The 13242-nt window shown below is 40.7% G+C and overlaps 1 protein-coding gene across 1 annotated transcript; it reads left to right on the top strand.

The window, feature by feature from the left end:
• Positions 1-12145: 12145 nt before the first annotated feature.
• Positions 12146-13217, top strand: LOC135598149 (uncharacterized). The gene has a single exon (XM_065091691.1). It carries the CDS (start codon positions 12423-12425, stop codon positions 13053-13055), a length of 633 nt encoding a protein of 210 aa, XP_064947763.1. The 5' UTR covers positions 12146-12422; the 3' UTR covers positions 13056-13217.
• Positions 13218-13242: the final 25 nt, after the last annotated feature.

Below are 13242 nucleotides of genomic sequence, written 5' to 3'. Positions count from 1 at the left end.
GGGATCCGCAGGAATCAACGATGATCAACACAACTCAACCAACCCCACACCAAAGTCAGAGTCATTGGTGAGTTGAAGCAGCATGGCAGATCAAAGGTTCAACTACTCAAAAACAGCAGCGGAGAGTAGCTGGGAGCCAAGAGGCGCATTGTAGCTAGAGTAGAAGATTGAAGACTCAGCAAAGGTGAGGAGTTGCAGTGTCGACAAAGGCTTCAACGAGGACGTCGAAGGAATAAGTGGGGGAGAATGTCACGGACAAACTTCTAAACAAGATGTTTGATGTAATGCTCATGTATGTCCGTGTCTTTTGGCATGTTCATGCCTTATACAGCATGTAGAGGGGCGGCCGAAGGCTTAATAGCCCCATTTTAGTTGGGTTGGTGGCCTCTTTAGGCTTGTAAATAAAGGTTGTGTCATGTGGATACGTACGAGAGATTTTCGGTCTGTAATGGATCATTTTACCCTTTGTTGTGCCACTGTTCAGAGCTTGTAAAGTCTGTTTATAATTTGCATTGTCTATGAAGTATTTTTCGGAGATGTTTGCTTGTGGATCCCGATTGAGGCGTTCTCTCTAACCCGTTCTCTCTTTTGTTGGTCCTAAGGGACAATGGGAGGCTTCGGGGAGGCTGACCTTTGCGGACGGACACGCAAGGGTGCCGCACGACTTAGACAAAACCAGCTAAGTCCGTGACAATATGTTGAAGCCTTAGGAACAATTTTCACCAATCCCAACTTAGCATTTGTTCCTAAAAGTTGTGAACATCTACTGCCTCTAAACACTAAGGTACTTCATCATATCATAACTAGCATCATTCTCCCTAAACAATACCATCATGATGAAGTAAGCCAATTAGAATTAGGAACTATGTATTTGATCATGAAAGGACATGACATCTGTCTTGGTTATCTTATCCAACAAAACATGTTAGAACTATCTAAGAAAGACATGATGCTCCCATATGGTGGTATAATCACTAGAATAATGAAAGCTTACGATATTCTAATACCACCGAAAGAAGAAGTAATAAAAGTAGATAGGTTTAGCATAATAAATAAAAATCTACTTCACCGATTAAGATGTTTTTATAGAAATGGTAACTGGGTTAGAATGCCTAGAAGAACCGATCCCCCTCAACCTGAACCAGAACCGGAAACACCAGTCTTTAGGGGTACCCAATCTCCTCCGATCTGTCCCTTTGAGGAAACACATCCATTTGAGCAAACTCATACATCATCTATCGAAGATATTGGGATTCGGATGGACCGATTCGAACAAAGACAAGAACGGCTTGAACATCGACAAGATCAAATCCTATCTGAGCTGCAGCAAATTCATCGACAATTTGACTCTTTATTCATGCACTTTAATTTTCCACCTCATGAATGAGCTTGTATGAATACAATCACCTGTTGTTGTAAACTCCTTATGTTACTCACCATGATGGGCTTTGCCTTGATCCTTGATATGGTTACCTGATATATTTTTTTGAGCATATCTCTCATTGTTTATCTCGAATTTTACATTGAAACTAAATGTTTTGAAAACCTTGTGCCTTGATTTTCATGATAAATATAATTTGAGAAAATGTTATACCAATGCAGTTGATAAGTCATGACATTGCCATGATATTAACACTAAACATCAACTAGCTGATATTTTTACAAAACCTCTAAGTGAAGAGCAATTTGATTTCATAAGAAGAGAATTAGGAATGTTGATGTGTCCGAATACATAAACTAGTTAAAATTATTTTTCGGACTTCATTGAATGATCAAATCACTTGATTGTCATTACATGCCTAAATAACATGTTGTAAATTATGTGTTGAATACAAAAATATTTTGTCTTCATGATTGTATTTAAAAATCTATAGCATAGTCTTGTCTGAATGCATGAAAGTGTTTATTTCATTTTCGGATTCGCTTAACAATTGGAATGCTAAAAATCAGATTTTCTCATACACTCTTATGAAAAACATTTTTCTGAAATGATTTGATGAAATGATTCCTGCTTATGAATTCCATCTTGAAATATGGATGATAGTATTTTTACTTGCAAAAAGCTGTTTCACACACATATCTTGACTCAAAGTAAACTCACAAATAGCTGGTATCACAAATGGCTTTCCTCCTTCATGCAAAAAGATTATAACAAATAAAAAGGAAGAAGTATTCAAAGCAATCTACGTATCATGCCTTCCTTTATATGCTTGATTTTGTTAGGATCGAGAGCACTAAGAGGGGGGGGTGAATTAGTGCAGCGGATATCTTTTAGCGATTAAAAACAAAAGCTGCGTTCGTTCGATAAAAATCAGTTTTGAAGTAAAAGCTGACTCAAAGATAACTTATGACTAAGTGCAGTTTACGTCTAAACGTAGTTTACGTCTAAACACAATTTACGTTTAAATGCAGTTTGCGTCTAAACGCAGTTTTACGTCTAAACGCAGATTTACGTCTAAACGCAGATTTACGTCTAAACGCAGATTTACGTTCAAACTCAGTTTACGTCTAAAACGCAGTTTTACGTTTAAACGTAGTTTACGTCTAAACGCAGTTTTACGTCTAAAACGTAGATTTACGTCTAAACGCAGATTTACGTCTAAACGCAAATTTACGTCTAAACGCAGTTTGCGTCTAAGCGCAGTTTGCGTCTAAACACAGTTTGCGTCTAAGTGCAGTTTACGTCTAAACACAGCTTACGTCTAAACGCAGTTTGCGTCTAAACGCAGTTTGCGTCTAAGCGCAGTTTACGTCTAAACGCAGTTTGCGTCTAAACGCAGTTTGCGTCTAAACGCAGATGACAGTTTGCAGTTCTAAATGAAATCAAGACGTAAACGTAAACTGCACAGAACCTTGTTCGTAAAAGCGCAGAAGACAGTTTGCAGTTGTAAATGAAATCAAGACGTGAACGTAAACTGCACAGAACTCATTCGTAAAAGCGCAGAGAGACAGTTTGCAGTTTGTAGATGGAATCAAGACGTAAACGTAAACTGCACAGAATTCGTTCGTAAAAGCGCAAAGAGCAGTTTGCAGTTTGTAAATGGAATTAAGATGTGAACGTAAACTGCACAAAACTCGTTCGTAAAAGCGCAGAGAGCAGTAGCTATGTAGGAGGTTTGCAGTAATGATAAAGTGCTCAAAATAAATGCAAACCAGAGATTTAGAGTGGTTCGGTCAGTCTTGACCTACTCCACTTTTGGCTTCCTCCACCAGCGAGGTCACCGACGTCAACTAGGAGCCTTCCTTCAATAGGCGAAGGCCAACTACCCTCTTACAGATTCACTCCTTTTGACGGGCTTAGGAGACAACCCTTACAAATGTTTTCTCTCCTCTCTTTACAACTCAAACTTGAAGAACAGAAGGAGGAGGAAAACTAGCAGTTTTGAGCTCTAAGAACCACTGAAAAGATCAAGATTTCGGCTTGAGTTCTTTATATTTTCAGTGCTGAATGGGTTGGGAATTTATAGGCCCCAACCCAATTCAAATTTGGAGCTCAAAACAATCAAATCCCGGAATTCTGGGATCAGGCGGTTGCACCTCTTGACTGGAGAGGTTGCACCGCCTGGCAGAGCTCAGGCGGTGCCACCTCTCTGCCAGGGAGGTTGCACCGCCCAGTCTTGCTCGAAGACTGAGCTCAGGCGGTGCCACCTCTCTGCCAGGGAGGTTGCACCGCCCAGTCTTGCTCGAAGACTGAGCTCAGGCGGTACCACCTCCCAGCTGGAGAGGTTGCACCGCCCAGTCTCGCTGGGAAGCCTAGCCCAGGCGGTGCCACCTCCTGGCCTGGGCGGTTGCACCTCCTGGTGCAATCAGGGTCCGAATGGTTCATTCCATTCGGCCCAATTTCAATCTTTCAGGGGCCCAATTGCCCCAAGATTAAGCCAATGGGATCACCTCCCATTTTCCAACTTAATCAATGTGCTAACTACGATTAAATCTAAGACAACTTCTGCAGCTTTGCTTCGGTGCGTCAATCGCTCCTTCCGGCGAGTTTCCGGCGAACTTCCGTCGATCATCCGATGAACCCTCGGTGATGCTCCTGCGGACTTCCGGCAAACTCCTGGACTTTGCGACGATCCATTTGGCAAGTTCCGACGAGCTTCGCTTGGCAAGCTTCTGGACTTCTCGGATCTGTTCTCGCAGAACCTCCGACGACCGTCCGAACTTCCGTCGAACTCTCGAACTCCCAATGTGATCATGAACTTGACTCTAGCGCAACTCCTGCTGCTTGTCTTTCTTTCATCGTAGTTAATCCTGCACACACAAAAACAAAAACTTCGATCGAGACAATTAATCCTAAGCAATTAATCAAGTTGTCCGGCATGTCATTGGTCCCTCGACGCTTCGTCCGATTCTTCGGCGCATCGTCCTTTCCAACAGCCTATTGCCCAATCGGCCAGTTGACTCCGCAACTCCGATATCCTTGGCACAATACCCACTCTTCTTGGCCCGATGCTCGAGTCCACAGCCCGAAGCCTTCTGTCGATACGTCGACCGATCCACCGGCCCGACGTCCAATCTTCTGACATGTTCTTCCGGCACAACATGATGTTCCTGCTTTAATTGTCTCATCCTGATCGAAGCACCCTGCGTCACTCAAAACGCATATTAAATCATAAACATATATTAAGTAGTTTCATCATCAAAATATGAGATTCAACAGATTTCCTATCACTTACTATTGGAAAATAACATGAACCCAGTAAAGGCATGAACAATTATCGCACTTATGCTCAAAATTTGCTTATATTGTTCTCCTGGTATCACAACTACCATGCTTTTTGTTGATGACAAAGGGGGAGAAATATATGAATTGATGCTATAAACATTGATGCTATGATTATGCCATGCTTGCATCGCCAAGAGATATATGAACAGATGCTATGATTAATTTGCATTATGCCTTGTTTGTATCGTGTCAAGATATCAAACAAAAAACTTGCATCGTAATTCTACGAGTTGATATCTTACCATGTGATGAAATGTAATACTTCACAGCTTTACATGTTGACATCTTACAATATGATGAATTGCTACTATTACCATCATTCAAACTTGTTATGTAAAATTTGAAAATGAATGTCAAGCCTTGACATCATCTTCAGAAAGATACATCATGATGGGAGTATTGATAAGTTCAAATGATTCTAACTTATCAATATGTCTCTTGAATTCTTAGGTTTTGAATTCAAGAATGACTTATCTCAAGTATGGCATATAGACAGGGGGAGTTAAGTTTAACTCCATTATCAATTGATTGTCATCATCAAAAAGGGGGAGATTGTTGAATCTCAGATTTTGATGATGAAGTCAATTGTCATTTATTATCTAATCTATATGCTAAGATAAGTGTGCAGGATTAACTACGATGAAAGTAAGACATGCAGCAGGAGTTGCGCCGGAGTCAAGACAATGATCACGTTGGGAGTTCGAGAGTTCGACGGAAGTTCGGACAATCGTCAGAGATTCTGCGGGAACAAATCCGAGAAGTCCATAAGCTTGCCAAAGAAGCTCGTCAGAACTCGCCAAGTGAATCGTCGTAAGTCCAGGAGTTTGCCGGAAGTCCGCAGGAGCATCACCGAGGGTTCATCGGATGATCGACGGAAGTTTGCCGGAAGCTCGCCGAAAGAAGCGATTGACGCATCGGAGCAAGTTTCAGTAAATGTCTTAGGGAATATCGTAGTTAGCACAATGATTAATTTAGAAATGGGAGGTGATCCCATTAACTTAATCTTGGGGCAATTGGGCCCCTGAAAAACCCAAATTGGGTCGAATGGATCAACCCATTCGGACCCTGATTTCTGCCAAGCGGTTGAACCGCCAAAGGCAGGAGGTTGCACCGCCTGAGCTCAGTCTCCAAGCAAGACTGGGAGGTGCAACCGCTCTAGCCAGGTGGTAGCACTGCCTGGGCTCAGTCTCCGAGCGAGATTGGGCGGTGCAACCTCCCCTGACAAGAGGTGGCACCGCTTGAGCTCGGTCTTCGAGCTCTGCCAAGCGGTGCAATCGCCTCAGTCAGGAGGTGCAACCGCCTGAGCTCGGTCTTCGAGCTCTGGCAGGAGGTGCAACCGCCCCTGACAGGAGGTGGCACCGCCTAGAGGCTTAGTCTTCGAGCTCTGCCAGGCGGTGCAACCGCTCCAGTCAGGAGGTGCAACCGCCTGATCCCGGAATTCCGGGAATTGACAGTTTTGAGCTCCAAATTTGAACTGGGTTGGGGCCTATAAATACCCCACCCATTCAGCACTAAAATGGCATGAACTTACACCGAAATCTTGATCTTTTTCTGTGATTCTTAGAGCTCAAAATTGTTATAAAAGCCAAAAGTTCTCCCTCTTTTCTTCCAAGTTCTGAGTTGTAAAGAGAGGAGAGAAAATTCTGTAAGGGTTGTCTCCTAAGCCCGTCAAAAGGAGTGAAACTGTAAAAGGGTCAGGGTCGTTGGCCTTCGCCTATTGAAGGAAGGCCTCTAGTTGATGTCGGTGACCTCGTCGGTGGAGGAAGCCAAAAGTGGAGTAGGTCAAGATTGACTGAACCACTCTAAATCTTGGTTTGCATTTACTTTGAACATCTTATCTTTACTGCAAACCTCCTCAATAGCTTACTGCCTTCTGTGTTTTTACGAACGTGTTTCAAAGTTCAGTGCTTTCCGAATCGGGGTTTAAGACGCAAATCAGTTTTATCGTACGAACGTCGTATTTCAGTTTGCGCTTACGTTCTGATTTCCATTATAACTGCAAACTGCCTTTATATCTTTGCTTTAACTGCATCTCGCCTTATCTCAAGTTAAAGTGGTTTAAGAATCAGCTTTTATACCGAAATAGCTTTTATCGTACGAACATCGTATTTCAGTTTGCACTTATATTCTGATTTCCATCATAACTACAAACTGCGTTCATATCTTTGCTGCATCTCTCCTAGTCAAAAGTTGAAGTGATTTACGAATCGGTTTTCTTACCAAAATCACTTCTATCGAACAAACGTAGTTTTCGATTTTAATCGCAGAAGGTTTTCTGCTGCACTAATTCACCCCCCCCTCTTAGTGCTCTTGATCCTAACAATGATTTCTTTGTTACTTTATTCTTCATATTCGGAATAGCTCGAATCATCTCATGTTGCTTTGAGCACCTTTTTTTTTTTTTTTTTTTTTTCTTCGCTTAGAGACATTCGCTTTTGAAATGTCCCGGCTTCTTGTATTCGTAGCATATAACTTGTTCTTTCTTGGGTTCAATTTTAATTTTAGTATTATTTTTATTTTATTTTTTTTATGAATATTTTGAACTTTCTTGTCAAGAGTCCTAAGTTATCATCATAGTCCTCATCATTTGAACTTCCTTTCAAGTGATCTTTATAGTTCTTAGTGTCATATCCTTCCTATTCTTTGGAAGGTTGTTCTCAAGCTCTTTATGAGCATTGCAAGTCATCTCCTAGGTCATTAACGACCCGATAAGTTCTTCGAGAGGGAAATTATTCAAATCCTTAGTCTCTTGAATGGCCATTACTTTAGAGTCCCAACTCTTTGGAAGAGATCTCAATATTTTATTAACGAGTTCAAAGTTAGAAAAACTTTTATCAAGTGCTTTTAGACCATTGATGACATCCGTAAACCAAGTGTACATGTCTCCAATGGTCTCACTTGGTTTCATCCGAAACAATTCATAAGTATGGACTAAAAGATTTATTTTAGACTCCTTTACTCTACTAGTGCCTTCATGAGTGATTTTGAGTATATGTCAAATATCGAAAGTCATTTATAGCCTTGGCATTTTGAGTATATGTCGTTTCACAAATAGATACTTGATTGAACTTATTTTTATCAAAATCGTAAAACAAGGCATTTATAGCCTTGGCATTGAAACAGAAAGTCTTTTTCTCCAACTCATTCCAATCGTTCATTGGAAGAGAAAACTTTTGAAAGTCGTTTTCCATAATGTTCCATAACTCAAAATCCATAGAAATTAGATAAATCCTTATTCAAGTTTTCCAATATGTGTAATTCGTCCCATTGAACATGGGTGGACGTGTGATTGAGTGTCCCTCTTGGTTGTCGTCAAATGCCATCTCTTTTGGGTTTCAAACCAAACTGAGAGTGACATGCTCTGTTACCAATTATTATGATCAATATGTCACTAAGAGGAGGGGGGGGGGGGGGGGGGGGGGTGAATTAGTGCAGTGATAAAAATTATGTTGATTTAGAAAGGTTTGTTCGACAAAATTATTTCGTCAAAGCTTATATCGAAAAGTAATGAAAGTAATGACTTAGGGTAAATGTAAAGTATAGAGTGCAGATAAGTAATGAAAGAAAGTAGTAAGGAAAGAACACATTGGATTTATAATGGTTCGATCGTTGTGACCTACGTCCTATCATGGACAAAACTGTAAACATGATGTTTAATATAATGCTCATGTATGTCCATGTCTTTTGGTTTATTCATGCTTTGCACAGTATGTAGAGGGACATTTGAAGGCTTAATAATCCTAATTTAGTTAGGTTTGGTGGTCATTTTAGGCTTGTAAATAAAGGTTATATCATGTGGATACTTGTGAGAGATTTCGATCTATGGTGGACCATTTTGGATCCTTTGTTGTGCGATCGTTCAGAGTTTGTGAAGTATGTTTGTAATTTGCATTAGTTATGAAGTGTTTCCTAAAATGATTGCTTGTGGATTCCGAGTGAGACACTTTCTCTAACTCGTTTTCTCTTTTATAGGTCCTAAGGGACCATAGGAGGTTTCGGGAGGCTGACCTTTGCAGACAAACACGTACGGGTGCCGCACGACTTAGGCAAAACTAACTAAGTCCATGATAGTCCACTTCTGATTCCTCCTCCGTCAAGGTCACCAGCATCCACTAATGGTCTTCCTTCAATAGGCGAAGACCAACCACCCTCTTACAATACTTTCACATTTTCATGGGTTTAGGATAGAACCCTTACAAGCCTCACACCTCACTTGAATGATCACAAAACTTAGAGAGGGAGGAGAACACTTAGCACTTTTACAATTCTTTCATACCCCAACACTTCAATATTTTGTTCACAGTTTGATATACTTTCATGCAGAAAGGAATGGGGTATTTATAGGCCCCAATGGCTTCAAAATTGAAGCCTAAAAGTATCTTATCTTGGGTTTTCGAGGTACTAGCGGTACCACCGCTGGTATTGGGCGATACTACTACTTGATACTCTAACACTAGATAGTACCATCGCCTAGTCTGACGGTACTACTACTTGACAAAGCCTCGGAGACTGGGCTCTAACTGTACCATTGCTTGACAGGATGGTACCACTACCTAACAAGACGGTACCATTGCTTAACAGTAATAATTGTCAATGGTACCAGTACCCAGGCTTCTTGGTGAGTAAGCCCTAGGCAGTTCCACCGCCCCAGTCGAGTTGTGCCATTACTAGATAGGGTTCAACAACCTATTTGGGCCTTGAATCCAGCCTAAAACAGTCCAATTACGAGCCTAGTAGGCCCTTAACAGGTTTAATGGGATTACCTCCCAAACCTTACCCTAATTATATGCTAACTTCGATTTTTAAGGCATACACTAAACAAAACAAGTCTAGTAAGTCTAGATTTCTTTCGATGGGCTTCCAGTAATCTTCTAGTGGACTTCCGATGATCTCTCGATAATCTTCCAACGGACTCCCGGTAAGCTCCTAGACTTTATGATATGGCATCGCTTCCAATTACCCTATAGTATGGCATCGCTTCTGAACTAGGCTGCGTCACTTCAAGATGCAACCATTTTCGGGTCAATTTGTGTCATTTCACACTACTTTGAGATATGTGCACTATTTTTATTGGAGTGGCATCATGCGTAATCTAAGGTGGTTGCTAGTTGGGCAAAGTGGTGCTATGTATGCTCTGAGGTGGCTGCCAATTGGGTGGCACCAAAATATCCTCTATCAAGTGTAAATGAGTTTTTTGTATCAAACGAAATCCTGATGGATCCATAAGTAAAAAGTAAGACTTGTTACAAAGAGGTTTCATCAATATTTAGGCCTTTGAGTACGATGACACATTTAGCCCATTATGAATCCAATAGTAATTTTTATTATTTTATGTTCTGCTTTGTCTAACAATTTGGGACTTCGACAATCGAATATGAATAATGTATTTCTTCATGATCATATTTTCGAGGATGTATTTATGAGGCAACCTCTAATCTTTATTAATCATAATCTTCCTTAATATATCAATAAGTTGCATAAAACTCTTTATGGTCTCAAGAAGGCCCCTCATGCTTGGTATCATGAATTTTAAATACATCTAGTCTTAGTTGAATTTCATAATTCTCTGATAATTCATTATTCATTTATTCTCATAATATGATAATTCATTATTCATTTATTCTCATGAAAGCATAATCATGTTTTTACTAGTTTACATGGATGACTTGATTATTGCCGATAATAAATTAATAATAATTAATTAGTTTATTCAATAGCTTAGAAATATGTTTTTTATTAAAAATCCTAGGTCCCTTAGTAAATTTTTTGGTGTTCAAATAATCTACATGACAAATGATATATTTATTTCTCAACAGAAGTATATTCACAACCTTCTTGATCACACTAAAATATTTGAAACTAATACTATTACTATACTAATCTCTACAAGTATTTCTCTTACCCTATCTGATAGTACTAATCTCAGTGATGCCACTAAGTATCGTCAAGTTGTTAGTAGCCTAGGTATTTGGCATTTACTTGATTAAACATTACATGTGCAGTAAATAAATTATCTCAATTTGTAGATGCTCGTACTAAGCCTTTGTCTCGCCAATAATTCCTTCTACTTCGGTCCAAGATCGATGTCTCCGATAGCAGCACTATCTCATAGGGGCATATTAGAAAATATATTATTGAGAAAATTAATTCATAATTAGATTACCATGATCCTTTTAATATTTTGATATTATGTTATCTTGATTCTAAATCATACAAATTATGATAACATATTATCATGATTCTATCAATAATAAAGATCATGATCTTAATGTAATCTCCTATATTATGAAATGATCTAGTAAATATTTTATATTTATTATTAATTAAAAAATAATCTAATTATTATATTTTATAATCTCTCTTTATATATATAAATTCAAACCGACTATTACTAAAAATTCAGCTGGTCATTTCTTCTCTCTTCTCAAATAAAATGTTTTCGCTTGAAGCTTTATGGATCGTTGCATTGAAGTTACTGTACTAATACTAGTCCATTTCATCATGTTAGACCTTGTCCAATTTGACAAAGTCCAATCGATTGGTTGGTGTTGCTCGTTCCTGGAAATCCTCCATGTGAGATTAAACTTCTTTTTGTTTTCCTTTTGACTTGCTTCTTCGAACTTTTGTTTAGTTGGGCTATTGACTCAAATCTCCTCTTATCGGCCCTCGATCCAATGACATTAAATCGGTTGGTTTTAGCACATCCGCGAGTCCTGGATTAGCAAATATAATAATTAAGAAGGAGACAGCTGCTGAAGTTGTAGTCTTCTCAGTTGGATTTAGCTCTTGAACACGGTTTCTCCATGTAAGTTACTTGGTAAAGTCTTCTTCTTTCTTATGCTTTCACCAAATCCTAACATCAACGTCTCCATTGCTTAGTTTGCAAGTCAGATTAATGCTCTTCTAGAGAAAATTTGACCAGCAGATGGAGTTCTTCCAATGAGCTGCGAATTTGATTCAAGACAGTACAGACACATTGGTGAGAAACAACCTGGAAATTTAATGGAGTTTGATAACTTGGTGATGCGTGGTTTCAGGCGAACGAAAAATAGGCCAGAATAAGTCTGAAAAAAAAAAAGTAAAAAAGAATTGAGTGCTATAGCATGGATTTAGTGGCCTACAAAAATGCTTGACTAATAATCTTCCTTCCTTGGGGAATCATTCTGACAGAATTTCTATAATCAAATTGACCACTAGTTTAGTTAGTAAAATTCTTACTTATCGGTTTTGGGACCGAGTCTCGCCTTTATCACTTTCTGTTTACGAAACAAAATTTCCATATTTTCTCACGAAGCCGAATACAGTATAGGAAGAACATATATAAATTCCATAGAGGGTATTCTGCATTGAAACCACCTGTAATGTTTTCTTGTGCAGCATTTGAATGCAGCTGCCCGGTCCAATTTCGGCGTCCCTCTTGCTTTACTGAGACGCGGGGTGGCTGGCAGTTGAGCTGTCTTCTCAGAAAAAGCGGCTTCTCTTGTCCGCGAAACTTTTCTTTCTGTGATCAGTGCGCTGCTTCATCCGTTGCTTCACCACCACACCCCATCATTTAGTGTGTCCTCGATGTTGCCTCGTAAGTACTCCAGCTATAAATGAGCTCCACGCTCCTCCATGCCTCTCAGTCATGGGCTCTCTCTCTCTTCTCCTGCGAGGTTAAGGTTCTAAACCTCGCGGAGAGTAGAAGCCCATAAGCATGGAGCTCCACTCGCGTGTCGCCGGCAAGAAGCTATGGAACTACCTGCGAGTGGCCTTCTTCATGGCGAGGAAAGGCTTCGCGTCGAAGCGGAAGCTGTTGATGGACACGAATCTGCTGATGATGAAGCGAGGGAAGCTCCTAGGTAAATCCCTCCGCGGTCTCATGTCGCACCACCAGCACTCGCGGCCCGAAACCCCGGCCTTTGGCCGTTGCGAGTACGAGTTCTCGTGCAGCAACAGCCCCAACCCTGTGTTTTTCCACGCCAAGCGCCGCCACAACTACTTCCCATGCCTGCACCCGGTCGTCGAGGAGCCCCCCGACGACGACACCCTGCGCCGGCCGGCCGTGGTGCGGCTGCCGAAACTCGAGTACTCGCCCCATTGCTCCTCCGTCGACCTGCTCGCCTCGGGGGTGAGTCGTACGCCGTTGTTGTCTCCCTTCTCCGTTCGCGTCTCCAACTATTCGTCCGGCGGCGAGGACGACGACGACGGCGGATTGGGCCAAGAGGTGGACGACGAGGCCGAGGAATTCATCAGAAGATTCTACGAGCAGCTGCGGGCGCAGAGTCGTATTGCGTTGCTTCAATACCAGGAAAAGCAATATCAAGAGATGCTTGTAAGAGAGTTATGATATCATGGAGATTGCGAAGTATTCATATTAGCAGTCGCTGTGTGGTTTATATGTATGACTTCCTGTGTTTTAGTTCGGGAAGTGGGCTTTAATAATATTGGTGATGGAATCTGCTGTACTTTAACACTGTGAAACGATAATTTGAATGAACTCTTACGTATATATGTTGCTGTAAAACCTGTGCAAG

Source organism: Musa acuminata, chromosome BXJ2-1 (assembly GCF_036884655.1).
Source record: "Musa acuminata AAA Group cultivar baxijiao chromosome BXJ2-1, Cavendish_Baxijiao_AAA, whole genome shotgun sequence".
Lineage (NCBI taxonomy): Eukaryota > Viridiplantae > Streptophyta > Magnoliopsida > Zingiberales > Musaceae > Musa > Musa acuminata.
The sequence above is the reverse complement of the archived record's forward strand: the minus strand, read 5'-3'. Positions and strand labels throughout refer to the sequence as shown.